The 22,468-nt window shown below is 38.3% G+C and overlaps 2 protein-coding genes across 4 annotated transcripts; both read right to left on the bottom strand.

Annotated features, from left to right (window-relative positions):
• Positions 1-235: 235 nt before the first annotated feature.
• LOC6565652 (uncharacterized oxidoreductase SSP0419) lies at positions 236-17,900 on the bottom strand. 3 transcript variants are annotated; one of them, XM_001992349.2, is made up of 4 exons: positions 17,746-17,900; positions 17,165-17,296; positions 765-1,540; positions 236-676 (listed from the first exon to the last, which is right to left on the bottom strand). In XM_001992349.2, exons 3-4 carry the CDS (start codon positions 1,528-1,530, stop codon positions 465-467), a joined length of 978 nt encoding a protein of 325 aa, XP_001992385.1. In that variant the 5' UTR covers positions 1,531-1,540; positions 17,165-17,296; positions 17,746-17,900; the 3' UTR covers positions 236-464. The 3 variants fall into 3 exon arrangements, with proteins under 3 accessions (XP_001992385.1, XP_032594746.1, XP_032594745.1); XM_032738855.1 differs by having other exon boundaries at positions 17,165-17,279; positions 17,746-17,887; XM_032738854.1 differs by having other exon boundaries at positions 17,759-17,887.
• A 3,393-nt stretch (positions 17,901-21,293) lies between these two features.
• On the bottom strand, positions 21,294-21,917 carry LOC122322826 (glycine-rich cell wall structural protein-like). The gene is made up of 3 exons (XM_043216009.1): positions 21,758-21,917; positions 21,495-21,682; positions 21,294-21,443 (listed from the first exon to the last, which is right to left on the bottom strand). Exons 1-3 carry the CDS (start codon positions 21,915-21,917, stop codon positions 21,294-21,296), a joined length of 498 nt encoding a protein of 165 aa, XP_043071944.1.
• Positions 21,918-22,468: the final 551 nt, after the last annotated feature.

Below are 22,468 nucleotides of genomic sequence, written 5' to 3'. Positions count from 1 at the left end.
TATATGTATATACATATAAATCGTAACATTATATATATATTTATATGTATACGCAATCGCTGCGTTTTTTTTTTTTTTTGTTTTTTCAGCAAAATACACCGAACCAGTGTCAACAAATTGTTGTCTACAAATCAAATGCAGCAAATTGTCAACTTGTCTTTGTAAAAAATGGTTACACGAAAAAAAAAAAAATGTTTATAAGTAGTAATAATTAAACATAAACATTGCAAAAGAATGTTGATATCGAAACAGTTAGGCATATATGCATATATGTGTATAGCTGATTACAAAAGATAAAGACAAGGATTTTGGGGTTATCCGTATGTACAGGAAATATGGTATGGTAAAAGGCACGCAATTAGCTCCGATCAAACGCACTGCATCGGATTGCCATTCCCAGGCAGCTGAATGCGGATGACATAAAACTCTCCACTCGACTCGACTCGGCTCGGCTCGCTTCAGGCTTAGACGGACTGCGTGGCGGCCTCGCTACTGGGCCGATGTAGGCGCAGCGAGGAGCGGCATGGCAACGTGAATTGATACTTGTTGTGGGAGAGCAGCGTGTAGCGCTGCTGGGGCGTATAGTCCCACAGTGCCCGCTCAATGACCTGCAGTGCACTGGCGCTCAACACATCCGCCGTATATTGGGTTGGTGCGCCCGGGCACTGTGACATGGCTATCAGGGAACAAGAAAAACCAAACAGAGAGATTAGTATATGCCAGAGAGAGAGAGAGGGAGAGGGAGAGAGAGGGGAGACACTTACTTTGAGCAACTGGCGCCTTGTACAACGATTCGACAGTCATGCCGCATGTGTCCAATGCGACAATGCTGACACCATACGGTTGGAGCTCCTTGCGCAGCTCCTCGGCACACTTCTCGACGGCGACACGGGACGCATTGAATGCGACCAGACCGTCACCGCCCATGCTGGCGCCTGCACTGCTGCCGCCCAAATAGAGTAGACGGCCGCGTGTCGGACGCAGCAGCCCCACAAATGCCTTGGCCACGCGCAGCGTGCCCAGTATGTTCGTCTTGAGCATATGCTCCCAGTGCTGCACATCCTGCGATTCGACACGGCCGCGATACACACTGCCGCTGGTATTGATGACGGCAGCAATGCCACGCTCATTGGCATTCAGATGGGCGCCCATTGCGATAGTTGCCTCACGCAACACATCCTCACGCGTCACATCCAGCCGCATTGGTATAATGGTGCCGCTAATCGGTTCCTCGCTGTACTCGCGTATCTTCATCCAGCCGCATAGCAGTTTGGCTGGCAGCGAATCGCGTGCCTCCTTCATGCCGGCAAAGACGCGACAGCCCTTGTTCGCCAGATACGTGCACAGCTGGAGGCCGAGCGCCGTATCGGCGCTGGTGACCAGCACCACACGACTGGGTGGCGACAATTCGGCATTGCACGCCTGACTCTCCTCGCGCACCTTGCATATCAGATAGATGAGCAGCGCGCCGGCGATCGAGAAGAGCGCCAGCAGCTGGAAGGCCAATACCAACATGGTCATTGGCTCCATTATGTCATTGCTGCAAAACACAAAATGCAAATGGAAGCAAATGCGATTAGGAATTATTTTACAGTTGTTTTATTTCTATCTAGATTTTCGAATTTTTAAATTCCTGTTTTTTTTTTTAGAATAATTCTATCTGATTAATAAAGTGAGTTACTTTTGGGCTACGTTTCTTTTTTGCGAGTGTATTCATGGTAAAGCCAAGGAATCAAATATTAATATGCGGAAGAAAGTGCGTTTTGCGCTGCATTTGGAAAAGGCGGCTGGTGCAGAAGGGGGTGTGTCCGCTTATCGTCGTTTAATTGCGTAACGGTGACGTAGGCGGATGTATGCTTTTTGCCACAAATATGGCAATGCCATTTCCGCATATCAACAACGTCACAAAAGTCTCCTATAGATACAGCTACAGCTACAGATACAGATACAGATAGAGATATGTATTTATGCTGCCATGCGTTGCAGAGCCCATCGGAACATGGACCAAATATAGCAATTAGATAGTGAAAGAAATGCTGCAACTGGAACTGCAAGTGGAACTGCAACTGGCTGGGCTGTCTGCAACAAGAGATCGACAAGATAGAGGATAGGATTGGATTTCGTCTATGTAGGGTTTGAACAACTTTTACTTTGGGCCTGGCTGAAAGAGGTCGGTCGCTATCAATGTGTGCTGTGTGTGTGTGTTGTGTGTGTTGTGTGTGCAGTCGTCTTCTGGCGCGTGCAGTGAAAACTTGAGAGGCACGTAGACATAATTTATTGCCAAATGCATGAAACTTTTGGGCTGGACACGCACTGCTGGCCACGTGCAGGGGCCCAAACGTGGTGCCGAGGCCCAAATGCTCGGTGCCAAGCTGTAGCCGTAGCCGTAGCTGTAGCTCAATGGCTCTGCTCGTATATGGTCTGTGGGTTTTTGTATTTTGTATTAAAAGTGAAGACTCTTTCGATTTCAGAGTGGGGGCAGCAGGGGCAGCAGCGGCAGCGTGAGGGAGACCATGACGGACTATGACCATGTCTGAGGGAGCGACTCTGCCAACTGCTCGTAAATTGTACAAAAATTGGAAGAAAAACGCGCAATAATTAAGCGAATCAAATGTAAAGCAATAATGAATAAAAGCGATACGATGAAAACACATTTAACAAAAATTAAAAGTAAAGCAACAAATAAAAGGCAAAACATCTTTTTTTCTTTTTGTTTCTCTTTCATTTCTTTAAATGGAACTGAATGCGTTTTTGTTATTATTATTGTTATTGTTATTTGTTATTGTTGCTCTTGTTGCACATAGCAAAGCGCATAATTAAAGTGAAAATGCGCCAAATTGATGTAAATATATATATATATAGATATAGATAGATATACAGATAAAACTACTTAGTTGCCAGCTGCTTAGCTGCTTAGCTGCCACTTTGCCACTTAACGCATTGCCAGGAAATGATATGTTATTATTTTATTTGTTTTATTGCGAGTAATGCCGAATCGATGCCACACAAAACACAACTCGAGCTGTTGCATAATGCACAAGACTGACTTTAGTGTGGCAAATACGAGCTTACTTAACAGCGATGATATTCGATAACATTCTTTTTCATTTCAAATATTTGAATCGCAAATTGAATTTGTTGTTCATTTGCTGTTAGTCTGTTTCTGCTTAAATCTGTTTTGTTTTAGCTGTTCTATCTATATATATATATATCTATATTTAGATACTTGTTGCTTAAATAGATCAAAAATAGTATTACAGATTGTAGTTAAGAACTTATCTGAAGTTCAAGAATTTCCCCTGATTCAGAAGCAACCAAAATCTTTAACTTTCATTATATTCTTAGATTAAGTCGGTTTATTCTAGGCTAAACATTCTTGAAATAAGTTTGTTGTCTTTCTACGTCTTATTTTGCTTCTTGAATAGAGAATATTTTCTTTCCAGTTCTCATTTTCACTATCGAACTAAGTTTGTTTCTCAAGTTTACATTTTCATTCTTCAATTAACAATTTTGTCTTTCAAGTTCTCGTTTTCTTTCTAGAATTAAGTTTATCCTTTTTCTACTAGTTAATTGCATTATTTTTAAGTATTTTTTTTTCCTTTTTTACTTCTCATTTTCCTTCTAATTTATTAAAACTCTTTCTTGATTTCAGATTGAAGATCTTCACCCGAGGCAAATATATTCTTCAGTTCATATTGGCAATTCTAGAATGAATAAAATGCATTCGTTTTACAAATTTGTATTTATATAATTCTTGTGAACTTTAGTTTATATTTGGACTTTTATCTGAATTACAGAATGGTGCTTCAAAGTATTAATTGGTATTGCAAAATACTTAAAAAACTGCAATGTGAATTAAATGTTTTTGGCTAGCAATGTTGTTAAGAGCATCGATCTTGTCTTAAACTGTGCTTAACTGTGTCTCAAATATATACTGGCATCCAGTGTGCTCGACCAGTTTTGTGGCAGTTGCAACTGACCCAGTTCTGTGGCCAATTCCGATAGCGACTTTAAGCCAAACGGTCATTAACATAACGTGGCCCATTGCATAAGATGGCGACACACGACGTATGCGTCGTGTTGCATCAACATCGTTAGTTGTTGCCAGTTGCCAGTTGCCTGTCAGTTGTCAGATTGTTGTTGTTGCTGGTTGTTGTTGCTGGTTGTTGTTGCTGGTTGTTGTTGCTGGTTATGTGTCAGTCATGTCAATTGCGGCTTGTTCTAAGTAGCTAGAAACGGTCCACGTTTGGCGTCAAGTTGACCATGTTGTTAATTAAGTTGCCGCTGCAATTGGTAATTGGCAAGCAAACAGGCAACAAGCAACGGCCAACGAGCAACAATTAACCATTGACAATTGTTAATTGTGAATGCGCATAAGTGATTCAATTATGTGAAATATGTTGTTTGTTCATTGAACTTGCGACTCAGCCAACTGACTGTGTCAGTAATGGCCAATTAAAATCTCTGCTGCAGCTCCATAAATATATATATATATACGAGTATATATAATTGCTTCTCGTCGATCTCACCAATTGAGCATGTATGGAATGCCAAAGATAAGACACAGCTTAAAGATATGTGTTTGTTTTAATTGAAAAACGTGCTTGAACTGAGCCAATATTTTGCTTATCTCAGCTTAGCTGTTTAACTATCAGTCAGCGAAATGGTTATTATAATGAGTCAACTTATTTGGTATTATGTATAGGCTACTAATCTATTGGAGAGCCGGTGAAATATGTTCAAGTTTTCGTGGCTTAAATAAAGTCTCTTCTTCTCTTTATCCCTATCATTAATAATTTCAGATTTTAGCTCTGAATTGACTGAATTGTCTGAATTGGTTAAAAGGTTTGGCTCAACGGCCAGTTAAGTATGTGGCCAAAAGTTGCTAATTAACATAGCTGTTTGGCAACAGAGGAATTTATTATTATATTAATGAATGGCATAGTTTATGAGTTTATATATCATTTCTATATCTGCGTGTTAGGATGATTTATCAGTCATTTAACTTTGGCATTTTTCATATTTACTCTCATTTATTACTTGATTTTTATCATCGGTTTATAAACAACATTAAATAAATAAAATGAAAACGTGTTGCGATTGAAAACTAGTTAATTTTCTTGACTAACAGTTAGTTTTGACACCTGCTTTTTCAAAGTTCTAACGGGGCATGATTTCCACTGAGATATTTTTGTTTGTGGCCGATAAAAAGCAGTTAGTTTGACAATTGTTTGTTTATCGTTGTGTACTTTTTACATAGTTAAAGTATTATATTTTTCTTTGGAGATATATTCATAACAAAAAGTTCACATAACTCAAAATGGTCGGAACAATTGTTGAGCTGTGTTTTCATTTTTGTCGTTTTCTTATGCAAATCTTTACAAATAATCAAAACTAATTGTTGTGTTTTGAGCTGGCAGCGAAAAGAGTTGTGATTAGTTTTGAACAGATCAGGTCATTGTCTGCGACAAGATGTGGCAGCGGCAGGCGGGAGGAGTGGCAGTAGGGAACAGAGACAGCGACAGCGACAGAGACAGGCTTAAAAGTAGTTAGTGCCTGCGGCAAGGGAAGCGAAAGGCATAAATAAATACGTATAGAAAGACATTAAAGCAACGAAAGGCAGCTCAAAAAACAACAGATACAGATACAGATACAGAGAGAGATAGAAATAGAGATACAGATAGAGATACAGATAGAGATAGAGAGCTAAAGATTGAGACACACACAAGTATCTAACATAACCATCTTGACTCTTGAGTTTTTGTTTGTTTGTTGGCCACAAATTAGCAACTTTTGCATAGAACTCAAGATGAAGTACAAAGTTACAGATACAGATACAGATACAGATACAGATACACAGCAACAGACTCTGCTTCAGATACGAATACGTTGAATACAGTCGCAGATGCGGAGTCAAGTGCACGCTGAGTTTTGACTCTTTGTTGTGCCAGTTCAAGTGTAGCTTTTAATCACTTCAATCGCAGCTAATTTTATACACAGACACATCGAGTGCGGCTGCCTCATTAAAAGATACAAAAACGTATCTGAGCAGTTGTGCGGAAAAGGGGAATAGATGCTTAATTAAGTCTATCTTATTTGCCTCATATATGTATGTATCTCATACAGGTAAATGCGCATAAAGGAGATACTCCTCACTTAAAGAACTTGAATATAGAAATGCACAGCTCTCTCTCTCTCTATCTATCTCTCTGTCTATCTCTCTCTCTGTCTCTCCCTCTCTAAGGAGTTGGCTATTATAGAGTATATACTCTCTGCAGTAATTTGCTGAAAGTGACTAACAATTAAATATAACATTTCATTTATTATCTTTCTCCATCTCTCTCTCTCTCTCTCTCTTTCTGTTGCAAGCAGGATGATAAAAAGATGGCACTTGATATTTATATATATATATATATATATATCTTTTTAGCTTTAGCTGACAATCTCGCCAAGTTTCCGTTGGTCTGTTTAAAAGGCATACACACATTTCTATGTAGATATATATATATATATATATGTATATATGTCTGCCAGAGGGCTGACAACTTTTGTATCTCTAATAAGTTGAAGAAACGTTTATTGTTTTGTTTTTGTTTTTTGTTTTTGGTATGTTTGGCGTCGTGTCAAAATCGTGTATTACTCACAATGTCTGCCAATGTCGTGTTGTATGTGTATTGTTTGTTTGCTTTTTATGGCTTCATGGCAGCCATGTTGTGCAGGGTGTGTTATGTACACACACACACACACACACACACACAAACTGAGGCAGGTGTCCGCATAGTTATAAAATATGTTAATTAGTACATTTGCTGATTTGTTGTGGCTATTTTAGCAACAGCAGCACATTGGTTGCTGCTGCTGCTGTTGCTGCTGCTGCTGCTGTTGTTGCTGTTGCTAATATTGTTTTCTGTTGTTGTTTTAAAATTCAACCCAAATATGTCAGCATTGTCTCGTTGTTGTCTCGTTGGATGTCCATAAGCATCCCTGCTATAATGCTTGATGCGATGCGATTATTAATGATTAGATATTGCGTATACGGCGTGTAGGATTGCATATCATCGCACTAATGCTTTCAGACAGGCGTTTAATTAGCTTTTCTCGCAACACACTCTTTAATCGATGATCCGACACTGATTATAGATTAAACTCTCATTATGCGGCCAGCAACGCCAGCACAGTTGAAATCTTCGAGAGAGTTGTTTGCCTCAAGTGTTGCCACAAGTGGCGGTTGAAGTGCGTCATTTGCGGCAGCCAAGTTACAGCTCACAAAATACCCTGTAATTGAAATGGCAGGCCAAGCAAAGGCTTACGAATATAATACAACTAAAGAACTAACAATTGATATATAGACAATATATAGATAGAATATCTAAGCAAGCTGCCAAGTGCCAGGCACACTTTCTTCACTTGCTTAATGCAAACTTTTTTGAATTACATTTTCGAAGCGAGTTTTTCAAATTATACAAAAAAAAAATCGATTTCCCATTAAAATATTGACAGATTTTCATAGCTACGAATAATATTCAAGTAAAGCTCTGGCTCGATTAGATTGGCCAAGATACAAACAAATATGAATACTGCAGTAGAAAAGGGTTAAAACAACAACAACAATAACAACAAAAAAACACAAGATAAAATGTTGATTAATCGCTTATTGGTTACAGCATCATGTTTTGTGGTGAGATCAGACTTATATAAGCTTCTACAGCAAGTTTCATTAACCGGGCAAGACAAAATAAAAAAAATAATAAAAAAAACGAACAAACAAAATCAAAATCGCATTTCTGCATTGGCTTTTGCAATTATTCCGCGGAGGCCCAATTGCTGGCAGGCCAATTGAAAATTCCACTGAATTATGGGGTAAATAGCGAAAATTGTTCGTTAAGTGTGCAAAAAATTTATAAACAACAACAAAATTGGTGGAAAGTGAAAAATCAACACTCGCCGAACCGCAGCGTAAATTGCAATTGCATATTTCTATATGTGTGTGTGTGTGTGTATGGTTTTTCGAGTTCGAATTGCAACTGGGCCTGGGTTTGTGTATTGGCTCGCACGAATTCGGCTAATTGCCATAATTAAAGAATCGATGAAAAAAAAAAGAGCGAAACGAAATGGGTAAAAAGTATTATGACCGCAGCAAGCCAAAGCGGCCAAAATGAAACCGAGACGAGAAACGAGAAACGAGCAACGTTAAATACGAAACTCAAGCAGCCCAATTAATTTGCACCTCAACTTTTCACAACAGCCAAAAAAATATATATGTAATAATAATAAATAATAGTAGAATGCTCTGGGCAAATAAACTTGACTGCAAGTTACCCACTACTACTTAATAATAAGGCAAAAGAAAACAAGTCGAGAATAATTTCGAATTCTTCAGTAAAGTTGATATTCTGTGGCCAACTTTCAAATACAGAATCTAAATAATGCATTTCTTCTGCTATTTGAATGATTAATCTATAATCTATAGCTATAGTTTAATTCTATATATAAATTGGAAGGCTATATCTTTATAGATGCTCTCGAAAATTGATTTGTATCGATATGCGTGAGATATGATATTCGTATAATAGACAAGACTGAGATCGGATTGTTATAACAGACAGACAGACAGATCATATATATTACTATATAATAAATAAAGTTTATATATTCTTGATAACGTAACAAAAAGCGACATAAAATGTAATCATCGATTGAATCGGTGTAATTTGGAATAGACAAGCTTGAATTAATATTCTTCGCATTGTCATTTCTATTTTTAGGAAGACGTGAGAGAAATAAAACTCAAACTTATTCATTTTTAACTACTAGCTTCAGCAAATTGCCATTTTCCCCTTTGGCTGTTTGTTTTTGGCTACAGGGTATACAAATAGTAATTATTATTGTGACTAGTAATGGCAACGGGTGCCAATGAGTCGCATTCAAGTGGAGCTCTCGAGCACTTGGCCAGTGTCCAGTCATTTCCATACACCATACACACACACACACATATATATATATATATATATATATAATTAAAAAAAATAACTATATGCATGTGTGTATGTATGGCTATAAGTAGTACAAGTATCTTTCATATATGGACAGTCGCATAACTCAGCGAATTTTTCAACGCTTTTTGTTTGTATTTTGTTGTGGTTTGGTTTTGACTTTCGGGTTCGTTTGCTTGTTCGTTTGGCGATTTCTTTCTGTTTAACACATTTTAGACACGCACCGCTTGTGACTTGAGAGCGCTAATTTTGCAGCCGGGCGTCTGTCTACCTGCCAGACTGCCACCGATCCCCGGATCCCCGGATCCCCGATCCACCCATATCGAAGACTGTCATCCCTGCTGGCATGTGATCAAAAAACACCAAAAACACCAAAAAACACCAAAAACCAACAACGCCAACATTGTGGCCCAAATACGCGTATCCAAAGATGTTTCAAAAACTCATTTGAAAGGTGAAAATATGCAGAAATCGTTCGTTCATCATTTGGATATCCGAGGGAATCGCCCCTTTCCCCCCATATTAAACTGAGTGTGTGTGTGTGTGTGTGTGTGTTTGTAGGTGGTTTCATGTTATGCATTTCAATATACATATTAGGTTTCAGTTCGTTGTGCGTTGACACGTCTCAGATCTCAGGGTTCCATGCGATTCCCTGCGATCGTCAAACGTGACCACGTCGAAGGCTTTTGTTGGACTTTCCCTGGAAATGGGATATTTAAGGGTCGCTCAATGCCAGAAAGGATGCTAAAGCAAAAAAATTGAATCAAATATTTATAGCCTACACTGACGAAAAAGAAACTAACTCTATAATAGAAAAGTTTATCTGGAATGAAAATGGCAAAGTTCCACAAAATGGGCAATGATTCCGCGATAAAATACATAATTCTTATGTATGAAATACATCATCAACAAGGAATATATATTTATACAAGACTTTTAAGACTTTCACCTATAACTTTAAATTGTTTAGTCAATGATGTAAAATAAAATTAAGCAATAGTTTTTAAGATAATAGTGGATTTCTTGATGTGAGATCTGCTAATGCAGGCAATGACATTTTATAAGCAACTTTTGTCGAAAATAGTTTTATTAACAAAATGATGAAAGTGGAAAGTGGAAAACGGGTAAAAAGCAAACAAGCCACTTAATCTATTCTGCAAAGGAAACTCTGAAGCCGCTTAAAAAGTGCAGCACATTTCTCAAGTCCAAAGTAATCAGTAAATGCTTAAATGAAAGAAATTCGGAAATTTAAGGTGAAATGCAATTGCTTTGAAATGCGCATTTCAAGGTGCTAATCGTCATCATGATATTTGTGATGATGATGATGATGATGATGGTGATGGTGTTGATGATAGTGACAATGCTGTTTATTGTCTACTCTGCTTTCTGTTTACCCATTTAGCTGCACGACAACAGCAACATGATCAGCATCAACACATCAGCAACAGCAATAAACACTCAGCAATTTTCACCAAGTTCGCTGAACTCTTGAAGCGTTTACCCACAACATCAACATCAACATCAACTCCATCATCGTCATCGTTGTCTCCACCTTTGTATTTCCTTTGTTGTATTCGCATGTCTGCAAACGAAAATCGTAATCGTAGCATTCCCCGCCCACCCTCTTAGCCAGCTACCAACTACACCCACCCAGACAATCCTTACTCACCCCCGCCCCCCCCCCCGCGCGACATTTTCAAGTTCAGCTGTTGTGAAATAGTATATGTAAATAGTGTGCATAAATAAGTGCAATTTTCAGCGCTTTCCACTGTCAAGAAACTCGGGCAGCTCTTGAGATTAGATCATCGGCGAGGTGAGCTAAGCGCGGGCGTTAACAATAACAATAACAAATAATAGCAAAAGCAACAACAACAACAGCAACAACAGCAACAACAACAATAACAATAATAATAACAATGACATTGACGATGACAACACATCCAAGCGGATGACAAATTAGAGTCAAGATTCAACATGACAGATGACTTTCAGCGGCGACTGTTTAGAATGTGCGCAATAAAAGTCTGACACTGGGTTAATCATATCTCCCTGGAATCTAAGTAGCGTAAAACTGGATACTTCTCATGGAATGCATATAAACGGATACAATATATGTGATAATCATAAGAAAAGAACCCCAAGTTGTCCATAAGGCATAAGTAGTTTCTCCAATCTATTTGGCATAAATAGTAAATCCCATCTATTTGGCATAAGTAGTTTCTGCAATCTATTCTGGATTTATTGTCTGTCTGTGAAAAATACTCATCTTAACGTTGAATAGACAGACTACTTAAATGAACTTTAAAGCTTATTGAAATAAAAGAGATCATAAAATGCTTAAAAATTAGAACATTTTTATATACTTGTTTTTCAAAATTGTTGCACACCAAATCGTTTCAACATCAGAAATCATACAAATTTTTGATTTGATTTTATTTTTTGTGATCAATCAATCGTTGCCACAACAGATTATCCTTTCAACATACATATGTTGACTGTATCAGAAGTTCATTACTTGCAATTACGATATGTATTTAAGTAATTACTGCATCGATTTATTGCTTGATTGCTTGATGATTGATGTAAGCGCTTACTTCGCATCTAATCTAGTTATGCCATGCAATTGCATATTATGTACATATTATGTACATAAGTATTTTATTGTTGTTGTTGTTATTGTTGTTGTTGTTTTAAGTGTGTGTTTTTCACACATACATAAATCGCATGTCTCGCATACGTCACACAGCGGATCGCATTATCATTATCGCATATGGAATTTTTTGATGAGGTAATACTAAATATGCCCCCAAGTAGTCAACTGTTGTTGTTGTTGCTGTTGCCTGCCGCTTGCCGCTTGCTGCTGGTTGCTGGTTGCCCATTCCAGATCATTTTCACACGCTCCTCGCCCAACGCATTTCTCGACACTTGAAATGAAGTTGTTTTCTTTTTATGTCCCATTCGAGTCGCACTCCAGCGTTAGGGCGCTGTTTGATTTGGGGCCGTGCTTTATTGGCCAACTTGACTGTTGTTTTCATTATTATTTCTATTTTTATCTGGTATATATTTGTTGTTGTTGTTGTAGTTGCTGTTGCAGTTGTTGTTGCAGTTGCTGTTGCTGTTGTTGTTTTAATCCTAACCGTTGTTGTTTGAATTTGTAAATTTGATCATTTTGAGTGGCCGCTTAATCACCCATTACCAGATATTACCGCATTTTGAGAGCCCCTCGGCGCTTTCTGATGTTAATGAAGAGCGCGCAGAGCTCGTTTCGCGTTTTATGAGCTCTTCCCATGATATTTGAACTATGTATTATGCAAACCATCGATAAACTTTCAGTTTGCAGACAGCAGACTGACACAAACACCAAACATTGGCAATTTAAAACTTCCTATGCATATGCATATAATATATATATCTATATATCTATATATATATATATTATATATCTTACTCTTAATTTCCTTGTTTCGTCAAAAGCTAGAAAAGCGATTCGTTTGGCAGTGAAATAAATAGAATTGAAATGTCGCTAAATGGTTGGAAAAGCGATTAAAAAACAATTTCAACTTTTATTCGTCGAGGAATTTAGTCTCTTGACTGTCGTAGACTCATCTATATATATTTATATATATGTATATATCTGCTGCTGCTCTTCATTTCGAAATTGAGAGGGGGGAAAAATGAAAACAATCATCAAATTGAAATGTGTACCAATTATAATTGCATTTTCCTATTCTTTTGTTAATTTGTGCTGCTTTTGTGTCTTTTTGTGTATTTTGTTTTCTTGGCAGTTGCAGTTGAAAAACTTAACGCTCCATTCAGCTTTAAAATTGCTTTGTGCCACTTTCAAGTTGCATTTGTTTTTTGTTGCTGTTTTTTTTTTCTTCTGCTGCTGCTTCTTGCTAGACCATGCCATTGTTTTCTATAAGATATATATATATACATATATATATGTGTATATATGTGTGTGTGTGTATTGTTTTTTTTTTCAACTTCTATTTCTAAATCGTCAATTGCATTTAACAATCAGTTCAAACGCAGCTGGAAACTTTTGGCGTTGAGGCAGGTGCACAACTCAGATTCTTTTGTTTAGATGGTTTTGACTAAGATGCGTATATATACATATATATGTATATATATGCATATATATATATGTGTGTGCATATGTCTTCATGCAATCATAGGAATTTTGAAAAATGTCACGAAAGTCACGTCTGGTCAACAAGCTCAATTTGCATTCATCTTTTTTTCCTTTCTAAGAGTTGAAACAAAAAAACATTCTTCAACTTGAGTAATTCGCTTGAACTGCGGTTCTGTGTTAGAGTGTATATAATATATTTATTATTAATTATCATCAAGTAATCCAAACGAAAGTTATGCCAAAACTGTCTGCACAAATTCAGACTCAAATCAATCACAGCATTTTCTGCAAGTTATTGATTAAAAGTTGACGAACATTTATAAACTGAATTTCGTTTGCAAATGTTGCATTATAGCTGAGTTTCGTGTCAGGTGTATGCAGGAGTATGCCAATAATGGTAGACTACACCACCCACAACACCAACCCAACTAGCAACTAGCAACTGCCACAGTTGCCAATCAAAATACATATCTAGAAAAAAAAAAAAAACACTTTCAAAAGCAATTGCAAATTTGTATTAACAATCAAATGTTGTTGCTGTTGTTGTTGTGTTTGTTATTTTAATCGCATTTTGATTTTATTAACTGCCAAAGTACGCCTCAGGAATTTTAAACAGGCTTTTTTTGTTTATACCCTTGCGAGAGGGTATTTGATTGAGGATTGCCATTTCTGACACTCTCAGTTTACACTTGAATATTTGAACAGAACGACGAAGTAGGTTAAATCATTTGGCATACCACTTTAGATATGGCCATCAAATAGATCTGTCTGTTTCAAGTCATGTGTGAATCAACGAAACACAAACACATTTCATATGTTGATTTAAGCAATTAAGGCCAATTTAATGTCGGATAAACAGCTCAAATAATGAAAATATCTTTCTTTTTTTGTGTACAAAACTACTTTTATTAATATCTTTTTTTTTTCTATATCAGACTACCCCTACTACGCAAACATATCACTTACTTGGCTGGCTGCAAAGGGTATTACACTTTTTGTCTAACATTTTTTTGGTTTGCTTTGTTTTGTTTTGTTTTTTTTTTTTAGTATTGATTAATTATTTGTTGCCTTTTGCGAGTTTTTTTGATTTCCATTTCAATGGTTTTCGGTTCGTTTATGGATTGCAACTAGTCAATCACATTTATATATATATATATAGATATATATATATGTTTATAAATAACTTGGCGCATTCGAATTGGAATCCAATTCCGATTCCGGACTGCAGCTAAAGTTTTGGTTGCCTGCGGGCTCTGCTTGGGGGCAGCCGCTCAAGCGTCCTATTTGGTGTGATTGCTGTTGTTGTTGTTGTTGCTGTTGTTGCTGTTGCTGTTGTTGCTGTTGCTGGTGGGGTTTTTATTATTGTTGTTGTTGCTTTTCGCCAATTATGGACACAGTCGTCGGCGACGTTGTTCGATTTGAAATTTCACTTTTTTTTCAATTTTTTTTTTATTATTTTGTTGTTGTTGTTGTTGTACGTTTTGCTATGTTTTTTTTGTGCACTTGTCTTGTTTGAACTTTTTGTCAGAGGCAGCAACAGTTGGACTTGGCCGGTTGGCATTTAGAGCGCATGAGTGCATGAGTTGAGGGCAAGTGCATGGGAATGGGAATGGGAATGGAAATGGGAATGGGATGATTTGCAATAACTGGCTAATAGCCAGATCCGCTGCACCAGCAACAACAACAGCAGCAACAACAAACAGCAGCAACAACAACAAACAGCAGCAACAACTGGTGAGCCAGCCAAGCAGACACAAGTTATAATTAAAGCTTCGCTTTCACCTCTTTCAATTGTCGAATACTTAGGAGCACTTAGCGCTTGCAACAGCAACAGCAACAACAACCACAACAACAACAACAAAATGAGCCCAGTTGCCAGGATCTGTGGTGTGCCTAGGTTGACCAACAACATTGGCCAGCAGCATTGTGCCTAGAACCACAACTTTACTAACCTCAACTGACATAGCTCTTGAATAAGTGCTAATTGGGCTGACAAAGTGTTTGTTTTTTCTTAACTACAGCTTAGCTTTAAAACTGAAATAGGGCTTAGTCAACACTGACTGATTATTTGAGCAGTGTTTTACAATACCAATTTACGTTTTTGGCTTACAACTTTTGTGTCTCTTTCTCGCAGACAAGCAAATCTTGATTTGGACTGTGCTAGGTTTTTATGCCTTGATATGGGTGGTCTGGTGGTGCCCGCCACACCCCCTCCTCCGCCTCCCCGTTCAAAAATTAAATGTTACAGCTGCCACTCACTTCTTGAGACAAAACCTGTCGATTCGACAGAATCAAGCCGAGACACGCATGTAGATTTGTTGGTTGTGAAAATGTTAAATGCACACAGATACAAAAGACTACAGTTAGTTGTATGCGTATGTGTATGACAAGCCCAGATACACACACACACACACACACACACACCCCTATACATATAAGTGTCTATGCTGTCTATGCTGTCTTTGGGTTTCCATATTCAAGATTGTCTATTTGTTAAGCTATCTGGCATGTTTGAGCAATGACCTCAACTGTTTGTTTTGTTTGTTTATTGTTTTTTCTCTTCTTTTTTTTTCGTTTTCATTTTTTTTTTTTTTTTGTCTTTTTTTGTTTTTGTTTTTTGTTTTTTGTGCTATCTCTTTCGTGCGCGGAATTCGTTAGAGATGTTAAGACTCGGATTGTCTTGCAAATGTCTTTACGAGAAATGCCCAACAAACTGTGGCTGTGAATAAGATCAGAGTTCAACATATTGGTGAGCATATTCTCATTTGTTACGTCGAAGATCAAGTCCATTTTCCTATTGCAACTCATAATGAACATGAATACATAACAAAAGCTGTCTACTCATAGAGCAGGAGCTATTAAATGGCGGTCAAGTGTTTTCTCGCTGACCTTTTCAAAACTCATTTGTAGAATTATAAAATCGCTGTGTATTTTATATATGTATACCCCGTAGCATAAGTGTCCAAAGAGTAGCTTCAGCTAGGGCCAACAAATATTTAAATTTCTCAACACTAATCTTGTTTTGATATTGTAACAAAATTGTTAAAAATTTTATTTTATACATTTGAAAAATACTTTGACAAAAACGAGACGTAATTTAACTAACAAGAATTAAAACTAAAAAGATCTGTTTGAGATATTATGGTTTAAGTTTGAAATGAGAATGATATTTGAATGATACGCACTAGAAAATAAAGACTAAGTTATCTTTTCAGCTTGATTGTCTGAGTGCATCTGCTTAGAACCATTACAGGGTATTTAACAATCGTTTATGAAACGCAAGAATTGTCGAAAATAATAATGTGTTAATGTTATTGTTGTTTATTGTTGTTTTTGTTGTCTTCTAGTTGACCACATATTCATTTGCATATGCATACAACAGATTGTTGTTGTTATTGTTATCTTTGTGGTTTAACTTAAGATTGATGATTTTAAGCGATTTGGCACGAGCGAGACACGAATTTTTATTTTGAGGAATTCCGCATCGGAATTTAACCCCCCTCAGCTCTCTTCCTCTCTCTCTCTCTCACAGCCGCCTCCCCCTTTATGTAAAATAGCTGATGCGATTCTTTTTTTGCATATGAATGCGTATCTAAGATGGGGGAGGTGGGAAGGGGATACGTCTTATACGTCTTATCTCATTATAGAGTTAACTCATCGACTGGACAAATAAAAAAAGAAAGGATACAAAAACAAAAAGCATTTTTCACAGCTCATTTCGAAACGGAGTTTGGCGAAGTTTGAAGTAGACTTAGCATGCTTAGCATGCTGACAGGAATGTGACCTATTAACTTATCGATAGGTTTTGCTTGAGTGCGTAAGCGTCTATCGATCGTAGTTTTGAAAGTGAGCGCCAGGCCCATTGACATTGAATTGAACTGGGGGCCGGCAACATGAATGTTGTATGTCTTAGTGTGTTAATAGAGTTTCTACATATGCCCATAAATACAGTATGTATATATATAGATAGAGGTATGTGTATGTATGTATATATATATATATGTATATATTTATATATTGTAGAGTGGAGTCTTACCCTTGGTTAGATTCGCGTGCAGCAATCAAGATCAAGTTTGATTCCTTGATATTTACTTTTGGCTTCGCTCCGTTTACCAACGCTCAATAATATATTTAAATCGCATCAATTTTCGCTATATGGCGCAAATAACTATTCAATAATATAAGCAACAACAAAAAAACGAATAACTAATTTTTATGGCTGCGTCTTCAACAGTGCCAAAAACAGAAGACGAAACTATAAAAACACACACGCACACACACAGGCCGACATGCAAATCATAAATAAATCTATAATAAATTTAAATTGACTGAGCAAAAATAAAAATTAAAAAAAAAAAAAACAAAACAAAAAAAGAATTTTTAAGTAAATATATATTTGCACATATATATATTTTTTATTTTTTTGCAGTATTTTAACACACGCGATGAAAACAAAAATAAAAAAAGAAGAAAAAACGCAACAAGGCAAATATCAACAAATCACATTAAAATGGTCTTGACTATGCTCGGTATGTGGAATGCGCCCGCTTCGTTTCGGTTTGCATCGGTTTCTGTTTTCTGTTTACTGTTTCGGTTTCGGTTTCTGTTGCTCTTTACCAATTTCACGCACAGTTTCGCACCGCAGCACGATGGGATGGGGATGGATGGATTCGTGTTTCGACTTCGACTTCGACTTTGCGTTACGCGCTCGACTCGCGACACACAACTTAAAACGTAGACTTGGCGCGTTGAGTTCGAACCGAAGACTGTCTGTAGGCTGACTGCAAACTGAGCTTAGCTCAGTCAGAGCTGCTGCCGCCGTTTCACTGTTACTGTTTCGTGCCGTTGTCGAAGTTAACTTCGTGGCGCTTCGTGCTCCTCTACGATTGCGTTTCGCTTTTGCTGCTACACTCGGCATATGCAGCTAAAGGCGACAAGATGTCAAATCAACTCCATGTGATCCTCCAACTTGGTATTCGTGTTTTTTGTGTGTTGTTATTGTTGTTGTTGTTTTTTGTTTTTATTTTATTTTTGCAGCAACTCGTTTTACAGTTGGTTATTGCAGCTCTTTTTGCCTGCCTTTCCTGCCGATGTTCCAGTTTCGCTTGTACCCAAATTATTTGTCAATTGATTGCGTTGTCATATGATAGACATGCATTTACTTTTGACAATCTGTCAAAACTACATATAGAGTCAGTGGTAGCTGCCATTAAAAGCTCAGGTCATCATTACTAGTTGCAGAAGTATGTAAAACATCTACTCATTTCAAGCGTTGCCCGCCATAAAGTTGGGATTTTTCAGAAGTTTTCGTAGCACGATGCGAAGTAGGTGAAGAACTTTATATAAATTTGAGACTAAATATCTTGAGTTAGTATTAGATTATAATTTTATCGAATTTTCTGCATAGAACTGTATAAATTTCCATGTCCTTAGAAATCGCCATGACTTTCTCAAAATTGAAGCGATTATTAATTCTTTTCATATATTCTGAAGTTGTTCCCTTTGTCTCTAAAACAATCATATTTAAAATCCGGCCAAGATTGATAATGATTTATATTTGGCTTCATATTTAATTGATCACAATTCTGATCACAGTTAATATAATACTAAATTCAAATAGAATTTCTTAAATTCAATTTCCCATTTGTTTTAAGTACAATAGAAAATAGTACAAGAATCATTGAGACATTTTTCAAACATGGTGTCAGTCTTAGAACCATATTTATAATCATCTCCTTAGATAGGATTGTGTTATTACCAAAATATGTAAGATTTGTATGTATTGATGTATCGATGTATACATAATTGATACGCTTTAGTTGGGATAGTTGATCTGTGGGCTTGTTAGCTTTATGGCTTGGAACGTTGAATGTTCCATAACTGAAACTGTTTGCTCCAATTGCAGTGTGGCAGTGCCACGCCCATTTAAGCGGATTGCCCCGACCGGCCGCAAGAGGCCATTTGTTAGCCAATGTGGGCCACAACAGAACCTGGCACTTGGAATGCGCCCGATGATGACGGAGCAATTTAAGTGTTTTGCCACTGACGTTGCCAGCCCGGAACGGACCCATACTCAAATAGAGATAGCAACTAAGACAGAGAGACAGAGAGAGAGAGAGAGAGAGAGGGGCGAGTTGTGGAAGGGATGGGGGGGGGGGGGGGGTTGGGTTAGATAGCTGCAGCTAGAGCTGAAGCGACAACATTTGGCCGCTTGTCATCCGCATATTTCTGAACCGCAACTTGGCTGCACTTCAATGAGCCCCTGGCTCGAACAGAAAGAAACAGAAAGAAAAGAAAAAAACAACAACAAAAACAGCAAACTGAAAACTTTCTGCTGCAGCCGTTGAAATTGGCCAGGCCAAGACGAGACAGGCCAGTGCCAGAGCCAGAGCCAGAGCCAGAGACAGAGACAGAGACAGAGCCAGAGTTAGAGCCCAAAAACCTGTTATCGATTTGAGGAAAATCTCATGTGACTGCAGCTGTATATACATATATATATATATATATATAACTCACACACACACACACACACGCACACAATTGGAATAGTGTGTGTGTGTGCGCTGGAAATTCGAAAAACTTTCAATAAGCGATTGGGAAACGTGAGAAGCGGCTCAAATTGGTTTTGCTATTGGCTTTGATCATCACCAGCAAAAGCAAAAGCAACAACAACTGCAACAAACAACAACTGCAACAAACAACAACTGCAACAAACAACAACTGCAACAAACAACAACTGCCAACTGCAAACGAGTTTTTCCAGTGCGAATGTCAATCTGCAAAATCTGCCAGCAACGTCTGGATGCAAGGATTGCAGATGCACATTGACAGCAAACGAGACAGTTAAAAATAAAAACGATACACACATATATAACTATATATATATATATATATATATCTATATGATGGCAGATAGAAGCTGCAACAGATACTTGGCGCAGATTCGGTTCGATCGTGCAACAACCTTTATCATAATTCACGTCACAGGAATGCCAATGAGTAAATGAGCAGCAACCAAGCCAAGCACGACTTGCTGGAGAGGATCAGCAGCAGGAAAGCTTAAAGAAAAACCAATTTGATTTCTTTTTAAATGTAGTTTTGCATTTATATTTACTAATTCCAGGCACAGTTTGCGATGCTTACAAATTATTACATTTATAATCAGAACGGTTTTGCTTTGCATTCTTCGATTGCATTTTTTATTTTTTTTTGATTTTAATATTATATTCGATGCGCTGAAAATGTTTTCATTTGCTGGATAATTCTTGTAGACAAGTTTTAATGATCGAATTTGAATTTTCTTCTACATCAATGAGAATATTCAGCTGCATTTTCGATAGCTAAACTCTGCCTGGCAACTGTAGAAAGTGGCCATTTGACAAGATATATCTCATGGGTTATTAATGAGCTTAAAACAATTACAATACAAGCAAATTGCGCATCTTAAGTTAAGTCAAGTCAAGTTCAGATTGCTCAACACACTTCTCTTTTTTTTTGTACTCAATTGCATGTTTAAAGGTGTGCATCTGCTTGGAATTTGTGGGCAATGCCAATTGGAGATTCGCATTCTTATTGGCAGTCGCAATTGGAATTCGAGTCACCCACGCACATATTGTAAATGCTGCTTGGCAAACATGGCAAAAATGTTCGCATCTTTCACTTTACCAACTTGTTGGCATTTTGAAACACGTTTACAGGTTGTTGTTGTTGTTGCTATTTGTTGTAATTGTTATTCGCTGTTGTTGTTGCTTACATATAAGCATTTTTCTTCTTCTTTATTTGCAGCCAAACTGATTTCGAAATGTGCGATGTTTTTTTGTTTATAAACTTGGTAATAATTTTTGGTTTTGTGTTTATTTTTGTTATTTCGCTGCTTTATGCAAAACATGTTCCCATTGCGCACTCCAAATATGCCAAATCTGCCCAAAACTGATGAATCCGCTTTAGAATATTTTCACTTTGTCTATGCCAACAACAACAGCAACAACAACAACAACAACAACAGCAACAACAACAACAACAGCAACAACAACAAATACATCAATAACATTTTCATATTTTTTTTTGTATTGTTTATTCACAAACCACTTAAAAGTTATTGAAAAAAAAAGAAGAAGAATTATGCACAATAAATGGTAATTTTTGTGTGATGCTCTTCGAGTTGTTTACCAGCTGCTTGAATAGGTGTTGGCCGTGGCTTTTGCATAGGCATGGCTGCCACCGCCTCCACCGTGGCTGTAGCTGTTGGCGCTGCTGCTGGCATAGGAGCCACCACCACCACCACCGTGACCACCGCCACCTCCGCCGCCACAACACTGTGGACCGCCGCCACCACCGCCGCCGCCATGATAGCCACCGCCACCAACACCACCGCCGCCGCCATGATAGCCACCTCCACCAGCACCACCGCCATGATAGCCACCGCCGCCGCCGCCTCCTTGATAAACTGGCTTCACCACATACACTTCGATGGTGGGCTTGCGACCATAGCCACCACCACCACCGCCGCCGTGGTAGCCACCGCCGCCACCTCCATGATAGCCACCGCCGCCACCTCCATGATAGCCACCACCGCCGCCACCGGGATGTCCACCGCCACCACCACCGGGATGTCCACCGCCACCACCACCATATCCGCCACCACCACCATATCCGCCACCACCTCCATATCCACCGCCGCCGCCGAAGCCACCGCCAAAACCACCGCCGCCGCCACCGCCAAGGCCGCCACCACCGCCGCCATGGCCGAACAGTTTTTTCTTGAGCTGGAGCAGCGAGGGCGTGGCCATTGCGATGCAGCTGCTCACGAGCAGCCAGCTCAACAGTAGCCTCCAGTGCCTCATCCGGATGTATTTGTTGCTATTTACGATTTGCGATTTGCTGTTTGCTGTTAATAATTCGTTGGGTTTGCCGCTTTTCAGCTAACAACTGCTGTTGGTCAACTAAGCGCCCTGTTGCTCAGCCAGTTGCAATTTATAAAGGCTGCTGGTGCACGGTTCTCAGCCCGACCCATTGTTTTTGGCCCGTTTCAGTTGTCGTCATCCACACTTGTTAGTTCAAACATCGTTTTTTTTTTCCACATATTTCTATTCGCCGAATGCACTGCGAGCTGCATCAACAGCAACAACAGCAACAACAGCAACATTAGCAACAAGCAGTAAATAAGATTCATTAATCAGTCTGGCAGCTCATCAATCTGGTTTGGGCCTTGTCGACTCCTAAACTCACCTTTGTTGACTGTTAAATAAGCCCATTTTTAGTTGAGATTTTTTAGATGCATTGACATTATTCAAAACAGTGCTCAACATGGGCCAACTTGCCACATTTTTCAAAGTGCTGC

The sequence above is a fragment of the Drosophila grimshawi genome, unplaced genomic scaffold (genome assembly GCF_018153295.1).
Source record: "Drosophila grimshawi isolate 15287-2541.00 unplaced genomic scaffold, ASM1815329v1 contig_848, whole genome shotgun sequence".
NCBI classification, from domain to species: Eukaryota; Metazoa; Arthropoda; class Insecta; order Diptera; family Drosophilidae; genus Drosophila; species Drosophila grimshawi.
Note: the sequence above shows the minus strand (reverse complement) of the source record. Positions and strands in the feature narration are given on the sequence as shown.